Source organism: Sus scrofa, chromosome 9 (assembly GCF_054392235.1).
Source record: "Sus scrofa isolate SSC_HxYL_T2T_F1_AM1 chromosome 9, Sscrofa_HxYL_maternal_Yorkshire_Landrace_v2.0, whole genome shotgun sequence".
NCBI classification, from domain to species: Eukaryota; Metazoa; Chordata; class Mammalia; order Artiodactyla; family Suidae; genus Sus; species Sus scrofa.
Window position 1 is genome coordinate 53,775,559 of NC_139391.1, and position 22,881 is coordinate 53,798,439.

General features: G+C 55.2%; 1 protein-coding gene across 7 annotated transcripts in view; it reads right to left on the minus strand.

Moving 5' to 3' along the window:
* Positions 1 to 1,835: 1,835 nt before the first annotated feature.
* KIRREL3 (kirre like nephrin family adhesion molecule 3) overlaps positions 1,836 to 22,881 on the minus strand; it is a 570,289-nt gene continuing 549,243 nt past the window's right edge. For 2 of the 7 annotated variants that reach the window (XM_021063118.2, XM_084976562.1), the window contains exons 9-17: positions 22,384 to 22,511; positions 21,066 to 21,192; positions 17,152 to 17,252; positions 14,897 to 15,095; positions 13,494 to 13,529; positions 9,498 to 9,605; positions 7,987 to 8,096; positions 3,706 to 3,792; positions 1,836 to 3,092 (exon numbers count right to left, since the gene is read on the minus strand). In XM_021063118.2, the coding sequence (XP_020918777.1) occupies positions 2,649 to 3,092; positions 3,706 to 3,792; positions 7,987 to 8,096; positions 9,498 to 9,605; positions 13,494 to 13,529; positions 14,897 to 15,095; positions 17,152 to 17,252; positions 21,066 to 21,192; positions 22,384 to 22,511 (1,340 nt within the window). In that variant the 3' untranslated portion in view covers positions 1,836 to 2,648. Of the gene's footprint in view, positions 3,093 to 3,705; positions 3,793 to 7,986; positions 8,097 to 9,422; positions 9,606 to 13,493; positions 13,530 to 14,896; positions 15,096 to 17,151; positions 17,253 to 21,065; positions 21,193 to 22,383; positions 22,512 to 22,881 lie in introns of all 7 variants that reach the window. The other 5 variants (XM_021063115.2, XM_021063116.2, XM_021063119.2 and 2 more) reach the window with 3 other exon arrangements.

The window sequence follows — 22,881 nt, forward strand, 5'->3', positions numbered from 1 at the left end:
CCCACTGACTTAATTAAAAAACAACAACAAAAACCCCACTTCCCTTTACCTTTTTTTTTTTTTCTTTTTTCTTTGTAGGGCCATACCCGCGGCATATGGAGGTTCCCAGGCTAGGGGTCGAACCAGAGCTGAGCTGTAGCCGCTGGCCTATGCCACAGCCACAGCAATGTTAGATCCAAGCCACACCTGTGACCTACACCACAGCTCACGGCAACACTGGATCCTTAACTTAGCGAGGCCAGGGATTGAACCCCAAACCTCATGGTTCCTAGCTGGATTCGTTTCCACTGCGCCATGATGGGAACTCCTTTACCAGCTTTTTTGCACCCTCCCCCTCATGGTGGGCACCGTGAAGCCCCATCTGCCACAATAGCCACATTCCCACCCCGGGAGGGTCAGGCTTCAGAGGGGGAAGAGGGTTCTATTCTCTGGGAGATCCAGTTTCTTCCCTGTTCTCTTGGTTCTTCTGTGCCATAACCTTGGGTTTCAAGAAAGAGTAGGCACCTCCAGCCTATTATGGCAGCTGTAGTTGGGGGGTTGTTCATGTGGCGAGGGGTTAAGGTAGGCTGTAGTGAGGATTAGGTTTAGATTTCCCACCACCTCCAAGTGGGGAAGGCCAGGAGAGACGATTGGGGAAATCTTCTTAGGTCATTCTTCTCCTTCTAGCACACCAAAGCATTTTGCATCACATCTTAGATCCTTATTCCTTGTTAGCAAAGGAAAAGCATATATAGGAAGGAAGAAGGCTTGATTAACCTAGAGCACACAGGGGCATCTGTGCTGGGCCAGAAATGGTACCAGGAGCAGGATGTGGAACCGGGACGTACACTTATATTTCTTATTCTTTTCCACTCCCTTGGGCTTGGGGGATGCAAAGGAAGATATCTAGAGAACTGGCGGTGGGGGGATGTTGAGGCAATAGGAAATAAGGCAGAAGCAGAAAAATCCTCTGGGTAGAAGTGCTAGGAAGGTTATGTATAGAATCTGTGGCTTGGGGCCATCCAAGGAATCTATGTGTGGAAAGAAGCATAGGCTTTTGTGATGAAGGTTCCCATGATGCGTAAGGACTTCTTGGGAAGGTTGGAGGAGAGGGGCTAAAGCTTAGGAGGACCTTCCTTTGGGGACAGTGGGACTTCTCCAGAGTTCCATTTGAATCTTGCTTGCTGGGCCAGCACTCTACCTTGGCCCTGTCTGCCATCACCACATCAAGCTTCCCACACCAAGGCCATTCTTAAGATATTATTTGAGTTTCAGTGTTTTGGGGCGCTTGGTGGCACAGGCTCTTTGAAGAGCGCATCCCCCCCTGAACCCCTAACAGGGGGAGCTTCCCTTGCAGAATATTGCTGAGAGAAAGACCTAGAAGGACCCCTCCAATGCAGCCTGAGCCCTTGCCCTCTGAGCTGTATGTGGCGTGAGTCGGGTGCCTGGTGGGGCACGCCTGCGAGGAGGGGAATTTGCCTGTAGGTCCTGTGGCCACCACAAGCAGAGCTATCCACTGTCTGAGAAAACTGAATGGAAGCACTGCAAGGAACCCTGGGGGAGGGGGGTGCCCAAAGCATACTCTGAGTGTTTGGGGTCTTCCCGTGGCCCTGCAGGAACAAAAGGACAGAAGGGACATTTAATCTTGGATGGCAGGTAGGAGTATGGTGCAGATATGCTTTCTCTCTGGCCCCTGGGGACTGACTGAAGATAGGGTGGGTGGTTTCTTCTGTGAATCTAGGCTCGGCTGAGAAGGCGGGTCTCATCACCTTAAAGACCTGCCCTCTAGTCCCCTCCACCCCCACCTCTCCCCGGACACAGTCTTTGCAACAGCTCTTTCAAGAACCCTGACCAGAGAAGCTCTCACACTCCTTGTATTGTCTCCGAATGTGCTGAGGGGAGGCGGGGAGTACACGAAGGGGGATGGGTGGGGAAGCTCTGAGCTGCACAGGGTGGAGAAGGGTCCCCGAGTGTCGCACTCCCCCTCCTTCCCTCCCTCTCCCTCCCAGACACCAGTCTCTGATTGGTCCAGTCCCACCTCAGAGTTGAGAGGCCTCCAGTCCAAGGACAGAATTGCAAGAGTATGGACACAAAACACCAAACGAATTGGGGATGGGCTCTGGGCCGGTGTGGTGGCAGGGCCGTATCTGGCTTCTCAGCCTGTGGGTCCGGGCTGTGAGCAGCAGGGGGCGCTGGGGGCTCTGGGGCAGCTAGCTCAGTGCCGGGGAAGCGCTTGACCCCCGCTCCCCAGGGCTGTACAGGAGCACAGGCACAGGGGTGGGGCTTATGGGCAGCAAGGGGTAAGCTCATTGGGAGCCCGGCGCATGGAGGGCAGTTTCATTACAGCAGAGTTAGAGCCACTCTAGTGCCCGCGGGAGTTGCAAGCGGAGGAAAGGCCTCCAGGAAAGGGCCGGGGCCGGAGCGTCCCGCGCGGAGCCTTCTGCGCTCAGCAGCAGCTTCTGACCACAGCCCCGCTCTCACGCCCCGGACACGCTGCAGCTGGGCCCATATTTGTGCCGATCGATCGCAGCTGCGGAGGAGGGTGGTGGCAGAGGCCCTCGGGGCTGTCCTGGAGGCGGCTGGTTTTGGGGTCCTCCGCTAAGTCTCTGCAGAGCCAGCCAGCGCCCTTGGCCCCTTCCCGACCCTCCCTCGCCCAAGGTCTGGGATCCTCAGACGTGAGTCTGCATCCGCCGCTGCAGGGGCCGGCTGGGGTCGGAGTTCTGGGACGAGGACTGGGAATGGTGGGAGGAGGAGGCCGAGGCCTTGCTCGCCTTGTCGAACTGCACGTAGCCGTCCTGCTTGCCGCTGCTGCTGACGCTGCTGTCACACTGCGTGTCCAGGAAGGAGCTGCTGTCGCTGAGCGAGCCCCTCTGGAACTCCCGCTCGCAGAGCTCGATGGACGAGCTGCCCATGCCCAGCACGAACCTCTGCCCGTAGTCGTAGAGGCGGCCCTGGCCGCTCAGCGTGCTGTAGATGTTGGTGAAGGACATGCCCGTGGGCACCCGCTGCTTGCCCGCTGGGCGCAGGTCTGGCTGGCAGCTGGACAGCGAGATGGTGGGGGTCGAGTGGTGCTCCTTGAAGGTGTTGACGCTGTAGTAGCCATTGGTGGGGTCCTGGGGGGCCAGAGGAAGAACAGGTCACATCCCTGGGCAGGAGCCCCCCCTGAAGGCGGTGTGGGGGGGTTGGCTCTCCAGGCTGAGCCAGTCCCATCCTACATGGGGAGGGCCAAGGACAAACAAGAGGAAGGGGACAGCCAGGGAGGGGAGGCGGGGGATAAAGGAGGATTAGCCTGGCGCCAGGGGGTGGGGGTAGGGACCCAAAGCAGAGGTGGCTGGTAGCCATGTCAGTGGCAGCAGAAAGGGGAGGTGCTGAAGGGAATGGGGGGGTATGTCTTGACTCTTGTTATGTCAGGGCGGCTCAAGGCTCTGTGAGAACCAGGCTTTCATTGTTTTCTGTTTTAGTTTAGAACATTGACATTTCATTAAAGATGTTCCTGGTGAGGAGGCTGTGGGAGGTGGGAGACCTGTGAGACCTCAGCCTAACTCTCTGGCCTCCTTGGTTTATGGGGGACTGTCCCACCTTAGTGAGAGGACAAGCACCTGTCCCCACAGTCACCTCTGGCCTTTCTCTTCTACTTGTTGCTCTTGTTTGCCTGGATCTGGAGCTTGGGTCGTCAGAGCTGAAGACCAGACTCCAGGCTGTGTGGTAACCGGTGGCTCTTCTTACCTTCAGGTTCTGAAACTCCTTTTCCTCTTCTTTGAGCACCTCCAGCTGCTTCAGGACTGAATCTTGTTGGAATTCGCCCCGGTCCATCTACAACCCAAAAATGGCTGCTCAGTGGGTGGGAGGTGGGCTAACTCTCCATCCCCCTCTCCAAGGAAAAGCTGGAGAAATGAACTCAACAGAGGCTTGCCGTCTTTGTCTCCTCTCCCCCCACGTTGCACTGCCAGGAGGAGAGTCCAGATCTCAGGGTTGTTCTTGAGCCCCTACCCCACCCCCTCCTGAGAGATGGTGACAGAGGGGTGGGTGCATGTGGGCAGGTCTCTAAGACCCACTTTCTTCTGTTGGGCTAGTGTTATCACCTCCAGAGATTTCCTTTTGATTCAATTCAATTCACCAAGCATTTACTGATTTTCAGGCCAGGCCTTGCGCTCAGGGCCAGGCAAACAGAGATCCAGATACACTAAGAATCAGCTGTGTCCCTCAGGGAGGTGGACCTGTAGATAAATAACTACAGAACCTCTGGGGAGGGATTAGTGCCCCACAGGTAGCCTTATCCCTGGTGGTGGCCTTCCTGAAGGCCTGCGGAAGCAATCACTGAACTACCTGCAAGACAATGGCAACTAGGGCCTCTCCTGTTATTCGCAGCAAGAACTTAGAAGATTCAAAGTTATCTTCCTTAACAGAGCCTGGGGACAGGAGTTCCTGTCGTGGCTCAGTGGTTAACGGATCCGACTAGGAACCATGAGGTTTCGGGTTCGATCCCTGGCCTTGCTCAGTGGGTTAAGGATCCGGCGTTGCCATGAGCTGTGGTGTAGGTCGCAGACGTGGCTCAGATCCCGCGTTGCTGTGGCTGTGGCATAGGCTGGTGGCTACAGCTCCGATTAAACCCCTAGCCTGGGAACCTCCATATGCCGAGGGAGTGTCCCTAGAAAAGGCAAAAAGTCAAAAACAAGCAAACAAACAAACAAAAAAACCAAACAGAGCCTGGGGACAAAGATGTCTTCCTGTTCCTCTTATGGCTCCCAGCACACCTGGTACAGCGCCTTATAGATTGTGGTCACCAACCAAAATCCTGTTGGAGTGGAATCATATTCAATCATGTTTTATTAATTCTTTGATTTGCCAGTGCCTAGCTCAGTGCCTGACATACAGTAGGGCTATCACAAATGTTCTGTTTATGTCAGATGAATGAATGAAGCTCTAACTTACTGAAAATTAATAATTTGATTGATGGCAAAAAAGAAAGCAAACCTGCAGTGGGTTTATTAATTAATCTGAAGAGCCACATTGGTGCCTGTCTCGTAGCACAGAACGCAAATCCCCTGTTTTCACTTCTGCACCTGACAGAAGTGTCTGCTGCGTCTGCGACCTACACCACAGCTCACGGCAATGCCGGATCCTTAACCCACTGAGCAAGGCCAGGGACCAAACCTGCAACCTCATGGTTAGTAGGATTGGTTAACCACTGAGCCATGATGGGAACTCCTGGGTTTTTTTATTTGTGACTCATTTCCTGATTTCTTTTTGGAGCCCCTCAGAAGCAGCCAAAGTGCCTTCCTTCATCCTGCTACCTTCCCACTGACACTACTTTTTTCATTTTCCAGTAAATGCTGTGGGTTTATGTGGATTGAGTTCTTCCTTTCCATCAGATTCAACTTCTAAGCCTGCCTCTGCTCAGTGTTGGGGCCATATCGCAGCCGGGGGTGAAGGGGATGGAGGAATGAAGGTTGCCCCAAGGGGAGACCTCAGCGGGTTCCTCTGCTGGGGTTATCTTCCACTCTTAACTGACCACTGAGTGACCTGCACCCCCTCTTTAAAATGTATTTATTTATTACGGCTGCACCCGCGGCACATGGAAGTTCCCCAGGCCAGAGATTGAATCCGAGCTGCAGCTGCAGCAATGCCGGATCCTTTAACCCAATGGAGGGGCTTGGGATCGAACCCAAGACTCCACAGGGACTTGAGCCATTGCAGTCAGATTCTTAACCCACTGTACCATGTTGGGAACACCCTGCGTGACTCCCACTCTTTTCTGAGGGCCTGGGCTGGGGAGTGGCGTGGAAACACTCTGAGGCAGTCAGAACATCCCCACCCCGGGGGGGGGGGAGAGATGGCAGGTCCCTTGGGGATGAAGGGCAGGTGTGGGTGCTTCCACATCAGACTTGATTAAGCTCATCTACGGAGATGTCTGTTCCTGCCCAGGTCTGGGCTGTGGTCCCCTCCCTTGTAAGACTGAGCTTTCTGCTGTGTCAGGCGCTGTGTTAGGCCTGGGAGAAGTAGACCTTTGGAGACCTTTGCCCTTGAGGATCTCTGGGATAAATGGGGAGGCTGACATGCAATTAGAGCAATGAACCATGAGGAGGAACATGCGGAGTGTCTGGGGAGAGCAGAAAGCACGTAGCTCTGCCAGCCGTCGGGGGACAAGCCTGGAAAATTCTGGAGGAGGTGACATTCCAGCTGACTCTCCTAGGAGAATGTGCAATTCAACAGACAGAAGCAACAGGCAGAGGGACCAGCAGCGCAAAGCCTCTGAGGCATAGAAGATTGAGGCTAAGGATTGTAAATTCTTTGGGGTGTTGAGGGCCAGATGCTCTTGGCAGGAAGATGGAGCTGGGATGGCCAGCGGCCGCCTCCTAAGAAGGACCTTGATGACATGCTTGGCAGTGGGAATGTCCAGTAGATCTGGAGCCACCGAGGGCTTTTAAGTAGGACGGTAACAGGATCAGATTTGCGTTTTTGAAAGACCTTTTGTGGGACTCTGCAGGGTGGAGAGGAAAGTGGTAAAAGACTAGAACGTGGGACCACTTAGAAGGATGTTGTCATGGACCAGGGGAACCATGGCAAGGCCTGTACTGAGAAATGACAGTGGGCACCAAGACAGGGGCACCGATTTGAAAAGGGTCAGAAGTGGAATGGATAGGACCTGAAAATCATTTGGATGGAAAAAAGGCAGCAGAGAAAGTTTCATTGATTTAAACATTGCTGAGCATCTAATAGGGACTGTATAAGGCTTTGGGGCCACAGGCATGAGTAAGGCTCACCATCTCGCGGAGACACATAAGGACACAGGTGACTTCACAGCAATGCAAATAAGCCACTCTTCCTTGAGCCCTCACTGGGTCCCAAGGGCTCCAGGCTCTTCAGGGGTTTACTGAACCCTCACCCTGGCCCCGCGTACCATGACCTTCACCCCATTTCCTAGATGAGGAGACTGAGACACAGAGAGGCCCCTGCTCTTGACCCCTGTGCTCACTGCTGTTACTCCAGCATCCTACAACCGTGACACGGTAGGCACCAGTTTTCTAGCAGGGTTTTCCAGGATTCTGTCTGGACAGATGGATGGGTTCTGGTCCATCAGTGGGGACCAGGAGGAAGGAGAGTGGCCTTGGGCTGGCTGGAGAAGTTATGAGTGTGCTGCTGATAGGCAATCCAGTTCCCAGGAGGAATTTATGCTTGTTTGCAGACTTTTGGGGGAGTGTGGGGAGCAGGGCATGTACTGAATAGTGATAATAAGTGTGTGTAGGGTTGTATGTTGTATCACAACACACTGTGGCAATTTATGCACATCTCCTCTCCCTACAGAAGAGTTGGGGTCTTTGAAAGCTGGGTCTGCATCTTAGATGCTTCGAGTCTCCTGGAACCCCAAGCGCAATATAGTAGACGCACCATAAATCTCTGCTGGCTCAGAATACAAGCAAACTTTGTTTTATTGCGCTTTGCAAATATTTCATTTTTTATAAATCCAAGGTTTGTGGCAACCCTACATGGAGCAAGTCAATTGGCACCATTTTTTCCAAAAGCATTTGCTCACGTTGTGCACATTTTGGTCATTCTCACGATATTTCAAACGGTTTTCCATTATTATCATATTTGTTATGGTCATCTGTGATTGGTGATCTTTGATGCTACTGCTTCGACTCGCCAAAGGCTCAGGTGATGGTTAGCATTTTTTAGCAATAAAGTATTTTTTAATTAAGGTGTGTACGTTTTTGAAGGCATAATGCTATTGCTCACTTAATAGACTACAGAACAGTATAAACATAACTTTTGGATGTAGTGGGAAACCCCCCAAAATTATGTGAATCGCTTTATTGTGGGTCTGGAACTGAACTTGCAGGGTCTCCTGGGTCTGCCTGTAGGTGCCTGGCCTGTTCTGGGGGAGAAGCACGTCTTGACTGATGCTTTGCTTCTCAGGACCGTCTAGAGCATCAGGAGGCCTCTGGTTCTGGGACCTTCAGGGCACAGAAGTGGCGGGGGGGTGTGGGGACAAGGTGGCATTCTCACCATCAGCTGCTTGATGGTGGGGTGTTCCTCAGCCTCCCGGCCAGAGGCAGGCTCCTTGTGGACAATCTCCACCCGGATATCATTCTTGGCTGACACAACGCCTTTGAGATCTGGACATAAAATAGGAAAGTGTAGACGACAGATTCAGTTGTTATCTCAGGCATTCGGACCTAAGTGTTCAGTTCCCCCCTCCCCTCAAGTTTACCCTCCAGCCCTTGAGCTCAGCAGTTTCAAGGCCCCCCAGTAACAAAACACCGGTCTGGGTGCTGTGGGCTGTTGGGGCCTCAGAGCTCTGCCTCTGTTGGCTCCTGTTTGCTTGCCCCTTAGCCTTTCACGGCTGCTCCCGCGGCTTGGCAGTCATCCTCATTCATCCATCCACCTCGTCATCCTACTAAATTCTCACCTCTTTCTAGAAATCTTCCCTGACCTACTCTATCAAGCTCTCATCTCCCTGTTCAGAGAATCACACATCTGATGGTTAGAAAGGACCTCGAGATCCCACGGTCAACCTCCTGCCCAAAGCAGAAATGTCCTGGCATGTGGTGGTCCAGCTTCTGAGATGCTCTCAATGCTTCAGTGATGGAGAGCTTGCGGCCTCCAGGGGAGGAAGCCGATTTATACCTGGGGAGCTCTGTTAGAAGATTCTTGCTACAACACGCTCCCCTTATGGTGTCCACTGAGCAGGTGGTGAGGGAGGGCCTGGGACCACATCACTGGGGGCCCTCGAGAGTCAGGCTGCTGAGCTTGGAGGGGAGGACACAGGCAGCGTTCTTCCAGTACGTGAAGGCTGCCAAGGGAGGGAGGGCACAGGCTTACTTTGATCATTCATTTTGTACCTTATGCTCAGAGATGGTTAGAGCCAGGTGGAGTCTTGGGCTTGCCTCCCACGGGACATGGGGTAGAAGAGGCAGAGCCAGAAGACTGTGTCTGTGTTGTTCTCACTGTCCCCACCGTCCCATTCACCCTTTCACGTGTCTATCACACAAAACTTCAGAGCTACGCCCAGGATGAAATCTCCTGGCACACATGGTTCAAGAGCCCACAAATACCGGCATTTTATTGCTAATGACTAAAGACTTCTAAAAGTCTGTGCAAAGCAGTTCCTTGAATCCCTATTTTCTTTCTCATATGTGGGTGACCTGCTTTTCTGGTTAGACTAGCAGATCCTGGAGGGCAAAGATCACCCCCCCACCCCAACCCCCACCCCCCTCCCTGATCTCAATACAGTTCCCGATGCTGTGTGTTTTCAATCCAAGGTTCTAGCTGACAGCCCTGCAGGGTGAAGTTCACTTTCGTCCAGCTCAACATCAGTCGAGCACCCCCTATATAGCAGATGCCACGCAAAGCACCTCACGTAAAAAGGCACATAAGACCCCATCCCTGCCCCAGCAGCTGACAGCGCTGGTAGGGCCCCTGCTCATTGCACTCCAGCTTACTTGCTCTCCGGGGCAGTCTAAGCCTGGCCTTTTTCTCTGTCCCCCTCCCTGAGCTCCCGGCTCTCCCTCCCGTACTTCTCTGGGAGCGGGCACAGCAGAAGGCCACAATAGTTGCCAGAAGGACGAGGAAGGCCACGCCAGCTCCTACGGCCACCCCAATGATGACGGCCATCGGCACGGACTCTGTGGGAGAGAAGCAGGCACACGGATGAGGGAGCTGGGATGCCCCCCTCTCCTCCCCACCCCCTGGGATCTCACCCAGTTCCGCGGGCGCAGCCCTTGCCAAGCTGGGGCCAGACCACTGTGCGTGGGTGCTTCTGGGAAAGGCCACAGGGCCCGGGCAGGACCGGGCAGGATCCAACTGTGGTCAGCCCGGGCAGGACAGGGGATGAAGGAGGGGGTGGGCAGAACCGGGGAAGATGGGTAGCAGTGGGGAGTGGGGGGCAGGCAGGCAAGCAGACACAGGAGGGGTGGGGAATGCGGGAGATGAGAGGCAAGCCTGGGTGCAATCGAGCTCTCTGCGGTATTAAATCAGGAGCATCCGTGGTGCAGTGGCTGCAGAGTCAGAAGCCCAGGCTTTTGGGAAAATGACTATAATCATTGCCTCTGTTTGTTCGGTTTGCTTTTTCCTTCTCTTCCCCAAGTGCAGAGAGAGTGAGCGTGGACAGACAGCTTTTGGAGGGTTTTCAGGTCTGAGGCCGCTTCCCCTCAGGGTCTGGGCATCACAGGTGGTGGCCGCCAGAGGCCAGTCTTAGCGGCCAGAGGGCAGGATCCTGGCTACCCCCACCTCTCTAAGGAGAGAGGCCCAGCCCTGCTCCCGTCTCTCCTAGGTCAGTTCTCTGGGCAGGAGTCCTGGCTCCCCGCACAGAGAGAGGAAAACCTTTATTCCCTGCCGAGATTCTAGCCAAGTAGAGATGGGGGTGGGGAGGCTGCTGTTGGGGTGGGGTGGGCGCTCTTCCAGACAGTCCTGACCCTTCTGCGGCTGCAGAGGGAGCCGGAGCACATGATGTGGGGCCCTGAGTAATCCCTGGGGGAACAGAACGATTAGAGAATACAGGGGCAGGAAGAGCTTAGGGCTCCTGGCGTCCATGCTTCCCATTTGTAGATGGAAATCCTGAGGTCCAGAGAAGTCAAGTGACTTGGTGAAGGATACACAGCTGCAGTAGAGCCAGCTCAAATCCAGGTTCCTCCCTCCCCCGCAATCCTGTATCATATGACATTCTCCAAATCTCACCTCCTCTGTAGGGCCCAGATGCCATCCCTTCTGAGCACCGTACTTTACCTCTCTTTCCTTTTCTGTTGAATGGGATGATTATAGCACCTGCCTCCAAGGGGCTGGCACCGAGCCTGGCATTTAGGCTCATCTGAGCCTTTGCTCTGGCTTCTATGTGGGAAGGAGGACCCCATAGATGCCAGGAGAGGAAAGTCCCTTTTAGAGACTCAGCTTCCTCCCTGATCCCATATTCCCAGTGTGGATGACTGGGGACTCCAGGTATCTGTCTTGGGCTGGAGGTTAGCCTCTCGTGTTTCACTGCTCTTTTCTTTTTTTCTTTCTTTTTCTTTTCTTTGTCTTTTTGTATTTTCTAGGGCTGCACCCGCTGCATATGGCGGTTCCCAGGCTAGGGGTCTAATTGGAGCTGTAGCCGCTGGCCTACGCCAGAGTCACAGTAACTTGGAATCTGAGCCGAGTCTTCGACAGCTCACAGCAACGCCGGATCCTTAACCCACTGAGCGAGGCCGGGGATCAAACCCACAACCTCATGGTTCCTAGTCGGATTCGCTAACCACTGAGCCACAAAGGGAACTCCCTGCTCTTTTCTTTAAAGAGAGGAAGAATCCCACAGACCAGCCCCTGGAGATGCTGCTGGGAAGGGGGGTGGGTTCCTCTTCCAGAAGGAGCGGGTGCCCAATGGTTGGCAGGTTGACCACCATGCTGGGACTTCCTTCCAGCCTGGAACTTGCACACTGGCCCATTCAGCACCAGCCTACTGGTGGCTGAGACCTGGGTAGAAGTGGCAGGGGATGTGATGGGGAGGAGGTGGGTGTGGCAAACACTCAGGGACTGAAAATGGGAGGCCTTTGGGCTGATCTCAATTGTTAGGAATGAGACAATGGCCTTGAGCTCAGCCAGCCCTGTGAGCTTGCTCTGACAGTGAGATGATTCTGTCTCCAGGGTTTTTTTTTGTTTTTTGTTTTTTTTTTTGGCCACTCCTGCAGCATGTGAAGTTCCTGGTCCAGGGATCAAACCCGTGCCACAGCAGTGACCATGCCAAGTCCTTAACTGCTAGGCCACCTAGGCACTCCTCTCTCCAGGTTTTAATGTTATTACAAAAGGAAAACTGCTTTGGGCATTCACTGATTTTATTCTTTTAATTAAAAAAATTTTAAATTAAAAATTTTTCATTTTTTGATTTTATTTTTGGGCTTTTTAGGGCCGCGCCCGTGGCATATGGACGTTCCGGCTAGGGGTCCAATTGGAGTCACATCTGCGACCTATGCTGTAGTTCACGGCAATGCAGGATCTTTAACCCATACTGAGCAAGGCCAGGGATCGAACCCGCACCCTCATGGATACTAGCTGGATTCTTAACCCACTGAGCTACAACGGGAACTCCTAAATTTTATTAATTTGGGTTGGATTTAGTTTCTCCTAATCGCCTAGGCAGTCTCCTTAGAAAAACTCGGGTCTTGTCTCTGCTGAGCTCAGAGCCAAAGGATGACGGTGGAAAGTTCCTTGACATCTCCGGCCCTCAGTGCCTTACTTGTGAAACCAGAGAACCAGGTAAGCGGTATCTAAAGTGCTCTCTGACTCTCGTGTTCTGTGAGGCCACATTTCCTCAAGTGGTTAACAGCTGGGGTGGGGGTGGGGGTGCCGTCTTATCTGGAGAACTGTCCTGAGTGGATGGATGGGGGCAGGGGAAGAGGGTCCCGTGGGGGTGGGGGACCCAAGGGTGCCATTCCCTCTGCAGCCTACCTGTGTGTGTTCCCTCCCTGCCTGGGTCACCTGTGCAGGCTGCCCCTCTCAGGACAGAGCTCCCCTTAGATGTTCTTGGAGAGGGACTGGATGGAGGGGCCACACTTTGGCTCAGCCTCCCTTCCATCTGAGGAGGTGGGCTGGGCACGAGGCATCTCAGCCACCAAGGAAGGTGTCAGGGAGCTCAGATGAGTGTACAGACGCAGGAGAGATGCAGAGAGAGAGCAATACCAGCTCAGTGCCAGGAGGGGCCCTGAGAGGTGGCAGGGAGAATGCAGCAGGAGTTGATACAGTGTGGCCTCTGGGAGCTTCCCCGGCCGGAACTGGTGCTCTTAAAGGAGCCGTCTGCCTGTGGGGCCCATCCAGAGCTTGCTGACAGAACTGACCACCCCTAGCACCTTCTGGGCCAGTGGGGTGCGAGAACTAGGGCAAAGGACGCCACACCTTCCGCACGGCCTTTGTCAACCCTGTGGGGTCTGGCTTGCCATGTCCTGATTCTCTGTTCTGGGTTTCTGCCTGGACGGTGGGGGCGGTCGTCTCCTGCGGAGTCCTAAGAACAACTCAACCCAGGGAGCCCAGTGTCCCCTCGGCTACCGGGTGCCTGCCCAGTGGCCTCAGCCTAGTAGCGAGATGACAATTCTGTGAGGAACACAGGAGTGGGGAAGGAGTCAGCCAGCGGAAAGCGTGGGGTTAGCATGGATTATGCAGGCCACAGCAGGGCTGGGGGGCCCTGGTGTCCCCGGAAGCGATGGCCAAGCGGTGGTGATGTCGAGAGGCCAGAGGAGTCAGGCGGGCGAGCTGACTCCAGGGGGGCGGAGCCAGGACTTCAGAAGGGGAGGGGTGGGAGGGAAGAGGGGGAGGAGCAAGAGCTGGTGTCCTGGGCAGCGACAGAGGAGACAGGTCTCTGGGGTCCCTAGACCCATGCTGCCTGGGGACCCTCCCCCTGCTGCTCTGACTGCGCTACACCCTCAAGATGGGGGGAGGGCAGAGAAGTTAGTGGCCTGCACCGGCCTCCCTCCCCCCACTGCGGGCTCCCTCCCCCACTAGCCCAGCGGTCCCTTCCCCCATCCCAGGGAGTTCTCATGTCTCCTTCGTACCTGCTTCCAGCCCGGCTCCCGACTTCATTTCCGAACCTGTTTGGAAATAAAGCAAGCGTCCACAGCCAGGGCCTGGCTGGCCGGGGCGGGGTGGGACTTGGGGGTCGGCCACCTGGAGGGTCTGATGTTGGGGACCCTCTCCTGCATCGCGAGTCCGGGACACCCCTCAGATCCAGGCTAGCCGAACTGAACGTGGAGTTCGTTCAGGCTGACTTGGGGACTCCATCCAGAGGGGTGGGACCAGAGAGAGAGGTGGAGGCGGGGGTGAGAACACTAACGGGAAGGCAGAGGAGTCGGGGAGCTGAGGGGAAGACACGGAGGGTAAGCAACAGGGGGCCGTGAGGGTTGGGATGATGTGTGGATGATATGCAAATTATGTGCAAAGCATTATGCAAAGCAGCACCTATCAGGGAAGAGGTGTTGGGTAGCGATGGGTGACCCCCAGGGTAGCACTGAGGCCCCAGGGGCCCAGTTGAGACCATCTGCTTGGCCCAGAATCTCTTCCAGGGCCTGTCGGCCTGTGGGTGGGCCTTCATCTTGGAGGGAGTCAGAGACTGCCAGGGCCAAGGCCCCCTGGACCGTCCGGTCTGCCCTGGACTAACTTCATCTGCATCCTGTCTCAGGACCCAGCGTGCGGATGGATATTTGTCGAACCGTGCCGCTGTGCTTTTCTGAGGCTGAGACCTTGGAGCAGAGACTAGTCCTCAGCATCTTCCTTTCTAGGCACTGGGCAGTCTCACATGGAGTCACAGAGGGGTGAGCCTCCCTGCCCCCTAGCCTCCCCCTCCACTCCCCCCACCGCAACAGCCCAGCAGCTCTGAGCCCTTTTGTCCAGTGCTGCCCTTCTGGCTGGCATCTCCCTCGGAGCACAGGGGTCCATGCATCTCCTGTGTCCCGGGGAAACAGCATCTCCACCGTCCCCCAACACACACACCGGGCAGGGATTGGACAGCCCTATGCTTAGCATGGGCACCCTTGGGTTTGGGGCAACTGAACTGACTTGTCCTAAAGGGCTGGGCCAGGTTCCCCAAGACACCCATTCTGGTGCATGCACCCCGTGGGATACCCCCGAAGGGCCCTGGGGAACGTGGGGTGACTCATCCTGGCCATTAGCTGGGCTTCCTCTGTGGTTGCCTGAGGCACCACCACCCGAGCAGCTTCCTGGTCTGGCCAAGGGCAGATGCTCTTGCCGACCGCCGGAGGCTTCATGGCAGGTGAGGAAGCATCTTTCCCCCCCCGCCCCCCCCCCCACGCCGCCGCCACCGCCTCCCCCCATGTCCCCCGCCTGCCTGTACACGTAGGCACGCTCTGTCCCCTCAGGACCCTGGAGGGCCTTGCCTGGGGCCCGGCCTTTGGCCAGGAGAGGCCATGGTCCGCATCCCTGGCGGTTCTGGTAGCCCCACCTTGCTCTTTGAGTCGGATGATCTCCGTGTCGGAGCCGAAGCTGTTCCAGGCGGTGCAGTTGTAGATGGTCTGGAAGTCCGCTCGCACGATGTTGCTGATGGTCAGCGTGGAGATGACACCCTCCTCGGTGCTGACTGTCTCCACCGTGTAGCGCCCTGACGTCCCCGACTCCAGCACATTCTCCTTCCAGGACCAGGCCTGTCCGGGTGTGCAGGATTAGGACACCCCGCCAGAGCCCACCCCGTCGGGACCCCTGTACCGCCTCCCAGCCTCAGGGCAGACCTTGCCCTGCTCCCATCCCTCTCAATGCCACACTCACAACACGTGTGCACACAGCACAGCACACACAAACACACATCCCATCCAGGTACCCCCTGCCCCCCAGCACGACCACACCCATAGGCACAGAGGTTGGGCCACCTCAAAGGCTATTTCCGTCGACAAGGGGGCCTGATGTGGCTCTGACCTAGAGCATTTTCCAGGCAAGCAGGGGACTCTGGGGCAGCGATGGGAGCTCTTCTGGCAGCTGGCACCCCTGACAGGTGGTGGTGAAGACCTGCCCCAGGCTGACTGAGTCTGATTTTGTTACTTTGTTTGTCTGTGTGTACACACTCTGAGAGTTGCACTTGCTAGGATGTTAATCTATCTTGGTTTACCAGGGTGATGGTTTAATTTTTCTCAGAGCTGTTTCATGGGACTGTAAGCTCCTCAACGTGTACACCCCCTTCTCAGTTGCTATTGTGAAAGTGGAATGCAGTGAGTGCTGGTGGGAAGGTGGAGGGGAGGGGGGGGCGGTGAGCTGGGGTTACTTCCCCGCTGGGCACTGATGCTGCTCTGGTTGTGGGGGCTGTCCTGGGCTCTGTGGGATGTTTAACTGCATCTTACAATGCCTCCAGGCATCACCAAATGTCCCCCGGCAGCAGAACTGCCCTGGCTGAGAACCCCTGGCCTGGAGCTCCATCGCTATGAGAGGAAGACTGTTGACTATGCTCAGGAGTGAATGGGATAGTCCATTACGGGCACGTATTATACTTATAATTAAAAAAGCTGAAGAGTGAAGGGAGCAGGGAGGGGAAGCGCATGAATTCTTGCCATTTTTGTGTGACTCAGACGGTGAGTGAACGGAATGCCTGAGGCAGTGTGTAACACAGTCTTGTGAATAACAACATCTTGATTTCCAGGGTGACACCTTTGTTGAGCATATGCCCCCCATGCCCTCCCTGGTGTTGCTGCACTGGAGAAAGGTGAAGCTGCCCTATGAACTTGACCACTGGGGCATTCTTCCAGGAGGACTGCCTGGGCCCTGGGGCTTGCTAACAACATTTATCCCTGCTGGGAGATGCTTGCCCCTCTGTCTTCATGTCCCAGCTTCCACCAGTTTCAGCTGAACTTGGGGGAAGATCCTTGCTTTACAAATGCAAACACCCGAGAGGGCTAGGTGTGAGCTGTTCAGGTTGCCTGAGTTGTAGGGATAGGGGTTTTGAGGAAGGAAGAGAAGAGAGTGATGCTTTTAGAGGGAAAACTTGATAAATGGGGCAGTTCCCCATGGACATCAAAGCAGAGGACTCTGAGAGGTGCAAAAAAGGGGTTTGACAATGATAAACTGAGCCCTGTTTAGGATTTCACTAATGGCTGGCCTTGAACTCAGGAAAAGGAAGAAATTGTTTATCTTGTCCTTCTGCTGCCCTCATTTGCCTTTCTGCCCCCAGGATACAGAATTTGATTGGAACCCATCCTGTTGGGGCATAGCTGAGTGGCTAGAGTTAAACACACCTGCAGGGAGTTCCTGTTATAGCTCAGCGGTAGGGAACTCGACTAATATCCATGAGGACACAGGTGAGATCCCTGGCCTCGCTCAGTGGGTTAAGGATCTGGTGTTGCTCTGAGCCGTGGTGTATGTTGCAGATGTGGCTCAGATCCCATGTTGCTGTGGCTGTGCTGTAGGCCAGCAGCTACAGCTCCAATTCTACCCCTAGCCTGGGACCCTCCTTATGCCATGCATGAGGCCCTAAAAAAGACACACACACAAAACACCTGCAGGTGAGGAGCACAGCCTGTCCCCAGAAGGAAGACTGCTCGTGATTTTCGCCTTCATGATGCTTTTCCAAGAGAGGGGAATAATTTTCCCACTTGCAGTGCAGAGGCGAGACCAGCCAGCCTGGAGGTTGAGTGGCTTTGGCCAGAGATGACCTGCCAGGCTGCTCAGTGTGCTGGCTGTGCCCCTCACCCCCCTCACCCCTCGCCGAGCACTCACGATGCGGTCAGGTGGTGGTGTGCTCCGGATGAAGCACTTGATCTGGCCCTTCTCCCCGTGGAGGGCATGCTGGGTCTGGGTGCTGGAGATGATGGGGGGTCCTGTTGGGGAGACACCATCACATCAGGGATTCGGGAAGGGCAGGCCCCTGGCTGGGCCCCTCTTGGCAAGTTTAGAAGTTTATACATGCATTCAGGCATTCAGCAAACATGTACTGGAGGCCTGTATAAGCAAGGTAATGGGCGAGGCAGGGGGCTGAGATAAATGAGGCTTTCGGTTATAAACCTTTCCAGGGATCGTGAGTGAGGGCATTTCAGTCAGGATACCCAGAAACATAAATATCTCCAATAGAAGGTGGTGAGGTTAGCATCAGGGAGCCACACAGGCAAAGTGCTAACTGACTTCAGAGGAGAGAGAATAACTACCTGGTTGGTTGGGAAAGCTTTATGATGGAGGCATAAACCTGAGAAGGGAGTGGGGGAGGTGTCAGGGAGGAAGGAATGTAATGTCACCTCCTCTAATTTCACCTCCCCCTTGGCCAACTGTTTAATTTCAAGCACTTTCTGGCTATATCCAGCAGAGGGCGCGCTTGCCTAACAAACAGGTGGACTGGCAGGCCAGGCAACCCTGGCAGGAAGAGAAATAAAAGATGTTCCTCCACCAGGCAGGGAATCACCCTGCATAGAAGGATCGGGCTGGGCACTGGGCACGTTCGTAGCCTTCTTCTCACATGAGTCTCAGGAGATCCCTTCATTCATCACCTTGCCTGCCTCCACATACATACCTGGACAGCCCAGGTGGGATCATGACTCCATCGCTAACCCTGACATTATCTTACCCAGTCCAGGCCTGAGTGTCTTATATGGGTCACATTTATGGTTGTCTCTGGGGACACCTGGCTCATTTACTGCATCTGACGGCCTGGAGGGTCCTGCAGGAATCCAGCAGTGCATCCTGTCCAGTTCTGCCTGCTATCTAACCCAAGTCTCTCCTGCATGATGCCCATCTGAGAGCAAGGGGGATGGAGGAGCTGCTGGTTCCTGGCTGGGCTGGATGGCTGAAGCAAGGGGTGTAGGGGTGGAGACCCTTGTGCGCCCTTCCCAAATCCTGGGGTAAAGTCTGGGGCTTGGATGGCATAAAAAAAGGAAAGAGAGCTAAAGCAAGGGACCTGGAGGACAGGCAGTTTATGCTGGGAACAAAACAAAAATTGCTGCAAACATAATTGCTGTTTATTAGCCACCTTAATTAAAACAGATTTGCATTTCTATGAGTAGCTCTCAGCCAAGGGGAGAAAGGTACTGGGAGGCACTCAGGTGATTCCTGTAGAGTCCAGGCTGGGAAATGGCTTGGATCTGGGTGAGGCCCACTGTGGGGGACCCTCTTGATAAGGGTTTCCACCCTCAGGGGGCTTTTGGAGTTCCTCTCTCAGATACTTTAGCTCCATGAAGGCTTTGGCCAAAAGGCAGGAAGGCTTGAGGTTTTAGGAACTTGGATGGTGCTTTGTTTGCTCCTGGGCTGAAAGTGATGAGACTGTAAAACCTTTTCTCCTTCACATCCTAGGAGCTAGGATTTCCCTGGAGGGGGTGGGGATGGAGCGGTTCTCTGCTGTTCTAAAAGTGAGCTGGCAAATGCATACACATTTAAGGGCTTCTCAAAAGCAGGCAGAAATCCGGGTAAGGGTAGATCGGGGTTGGGAGAGTCAGAGTGTGTAGTATTATGGTCCATCTTCCCCTTCCTGCAGATCCCAGATTTGAAGGAAATCAGTTGAGATCTGTGCCAGTTTATTCCCCAAAGGGCGATGGCCAGCAGTCCTCCCCCCTCCCTGGCCCCCTTGATTGGGAGGCATCTTGATGAGAACCCCATCTCATTCTGGATCCATTCATTTGGTCGAACCCCTCAACCTAGTCCAGGCCCTGGCTCAAAGGGCTTCGCCATCCCTCCCCGTGTTCTCCAGAGGCAGGTAAAGGCAGGTCCCTTCCCAAGTCCACGCCAGTTTAGGGCTGGAAGGCTCCTCTCCGTGGGCCACTTAATCCATCCCCCTGCCTCGGGGCGCGATGACCCTCCCTCAGCAGAAACAAGCAAACGGCCTTCTTGCTTTACTCCAATCTCTGGGGTGTTTTTCTTCCTGGCAGCCTAGGGGAGCTTGGGCCCAAAGGATTGGAGGCAGAGGAGGGGGTTGCAAAGATGGAGGCTGGAGGGTGTAGATTAAACCCCGGAGAGACACTGGGGCCCCAGCTAGGGGGGACCCACCCAAGAGGAATGTTCCTCTGAGGTGTATGTTCCCTCCTCAAGAAATCACTTTGAATCTCTGTTGGGAGAGGCTTGAAAGTCTAAAGTGACAAAGGGAATGTTGGTCCCTCCTTTATTCACAGTGTTTCTCCTAGAAACCAGGATGCTCGTTTAAGCTTCAGCTTGGGAACCCTGGGGGCCACGTGTGAGTCTGAGGGTCCCCAGCCTGGCTGGTCACAGGGCCATCAGACCGGAGCTGGCTGCAGTCACGGGCCAGCGCGACTCCCAGAGCTCTTCCAGAGAGGGCACTGGGGGAGCGGCTGATTTCACCAGGGCCTGGCGCCTGAGTGAGTGTCAGACACTGGAGCGGCAGGAAAAGGCTGCAGCCTGTGTTGCCATGGATATACGGAGGCGCGATCAGATGCTGTTATTTTTAGCCCTGCAGTGCCAATTTATTGGTGGCATCCTGGGGACACAGAGGGAAGGCAGGAAGGCTCCCGAGTCAGGGTTCTGCTGAGGACAGATGGCTCTGGGGTCCAGGTAGAATCATCCTCCCTCTGGGGCTGCCAGGGCTCTTGCGGAAGGGGGAGGAAGGAAAGAGAGGGAGGGGGGCTGGTAATGGGGACAGCAGAGGGGGGGGTGGCTGAGGAAGGACCAAGCGGATTTCAGTCTCTAGCAAAGGGGAGACTAGGTGAGGCTGTTAGTGGGCAGCTTTTTGGGTCAAGATGAAACCACCTGGGCTGATTTCTGGATCTCTGCTGAGCCACTTACTAGGGCCTTGGTCTAGGCGGGGATGCAGAGCCCCTGAAGACACGGGTCTGTGCCTTGGTTCCTGCTGGGGCTCAGGGCCTCTGGGCTCGACTGGAGATAGGCTACATGGGAGCAGGGGGCCTGCAAGGAAGCTGAACACCCAGAGGAGGGGGACGTTTGAAACACAGAGGGAGATGCCTTAGCCTTCTCACCCTCTCAGGCCAGCAGCGTTGGTGGCCAGGGTGGCCCAGGCACACGTCTTGGCAGGGACATCGAATTTCCATCCTGGTGCCACAGCCTTCTGGAGTCTCACCTGAGCTAGGTCCCAGCCTCTCTGTGACCTGCATCCCATCATCCAGGCCGTGTCCCCTGAGTGTCTCAAGGGACAGTTATCAGGTGACTCACACTGTGTTCTTGGAGAGAGATGGCAATGCCCTCCTGCAGGAATGATCTTATTATATATAATAAGTCACATTCCCTGCCTTCAAGAGACCCCTGAACTTGGTCTCATGGGGATGGTGGCAGGTCTTCCTGGCCAAGCATCTCTAATGCACTGGGAAATGACAGACCAGGAATTGCAGAGATGTCCCCTAAAATTCCCACCAGAGCCAAGGCCAAGGCCAAGGTCAAAGGGTGGTTATGGGATCTATGGCTGCTGCCCAGTGATCCTCTGACCCTTTTTTTCCTGGCCAGGACAAAGCTCATCAGCCATCGCTTTTAGGCTGAGACCCCTTAGAAGGAGCACAGAGGAGGGGGGTGACCAGAAAACCACCCAGGCTCTGCCTCCCCTCAGGCTGGATTCCGACACAGACTTGAAGATGTGGGTGTGATCGCTATAGACCCACAGGGCCCAGAACCAACGTCGGCCCTTTGGGGACAATGCCTGGGACACTCTGGGCCCCTTCCAACTCCCCCCTTTGTAAGTGGGGTCTTACCATTGACAGTCAGGGTCACTTCTCGCTCCCCAGCCCCCACGCGGGGCACCACGGCTCGGCACACATACTTCCCCGCGTCCTCTTGGCGGACGGTTTTGAGAGTCAAAGTCTTCTCATTGCTCAGGACCTGGGAGAGGCGGGGAGGGTCAGGCACCAGGAGTAGGGCCAGTTTTCTGTCTCGGAACAGCTGAGAGGCAGGCAGGGTCTCCAGCATCTCAGTGACAACCAGGGCTGGGGCAGGGGGCAGAACGTTTTATCGCACAGGGTGCCCGGTGCGCTGTCGGTGGGGGAGCCCACAGCACAGGGGACCCCGTGTAGGTGGAGATGCTCTGTCCCATGGCTGTGCTGAGGGGTGGCTGTTCAGGGGAGGGGTGCCTGTGGGTGGAGGAGGGGGTCTCCCTGGCTGGGACCCCCAGACTTTCTCATTCAGGGGGGCTGCCAACCAGCCTGTATCAGGCTGGTCATGGGTGAGGCTGTCCTACAATGGAGCTTCTTTGAAGGTCGCAGACCTGTCTTTCCGGAGTCATTTGCTGTGTCCCTTTGGGATGAGGTTTGGGGTGATGAGGAGGAAACGAGCTTTAGCTGCTCCCAGTTGGAATCCTCACTTGTGTTGGTTTGGGTGTTAACTATCCTCTCTGATGCTCCGTCCTTATCCCCATAATGGGGCAGTGAGGCTCAGAGGTTAGTGTGGTATAAAGAGGAACATGGGAAGAGAGCAAAGCTCCTCAAAATTGAAGGGTTATGACTATTGGGGCGAAGTGACTTGTCACCCCCAGTGTCTTGGGGATCATCTGCTTTTCTTCTTCTTCTTCTTTTTTTTTTGGTCTTTTTGTCTCTTAGGGCCACACCCGTGGCATATGGAAGTTCCCAGGGTAGGGGTTGAGTCAGAGCTGCAGCTGCCAGCCTACGCCACAGCCACAGCAACACCAGATCTGAGCCGCGTCTGCAACCTACACCACAGCTCAAGGCAACACCAGATCCTTAACCCACTGAGTGAGGCCAGGGATGGAACCCCAGTCCTCACGGATGCTAGTTGGGTTCATTTCCACTGCGCACGACGGGAACTCCCTTGCCTACTTTTCTTCTGAGGTTCACAGTAGGACAAAACTGCCCTGGCTCGATGTATTTAGGGCTGAGGGCTGTACATGCGGTACTTGGGGTTCCCTCTCCTATTTCTGGGGGCTTTCTTCCTTCAGTTTACAATGGAGGCTGACACCCCCAACTCAAGAAGGAGAGGGGCCCTGGGAGGCAGTTTCCTCCTGACCTGAGGTCCCCCTACCCTTGCCAGGGCTGTCCAGGGTCTGAGCTGCAGACTTACCACGCCGGAGCCCCGCTTCATCCAGACGATGGTCAGGGATGGGTTGCCTGTCCAGGCACAGCTGAAGACAGCATCAGAGCCCAGATCCACGAGCAGCGACTGGGGCTCTGTGGTCATCCTGGGCCCGACTGGAGGAGAGGGAGGAGGAAATAGGGCTCTGGGGACCCTCCTTGCTACCGACTCCCTTCCCCCATCCCTTCCTGCCATCCACGGCAGCCTCCTCCCACATCAATCCTCTGCCTGCCTGGGCCTGGGTCTGGGAGTGGGACTGGGAATTAAGCAGGAGGCCCCTCTCGCCACCGTGGCCTCCCTCGGATGCATCACGTGTGTAGGGAGCACCAGCCACAGATAAAGGTGCTCTGGTCCCATCTGTGCCTGGAGATGCCACCAGGGTTCTCCCATCCCCCTCCCTCTGTCCTGGTCCCAGGAAGCCCCCCAAAGGCCCAGTGTGTGGGCGGCAAAGCCTTTCTTTTATCCCAGAAACCCTGGGTCTTAGAC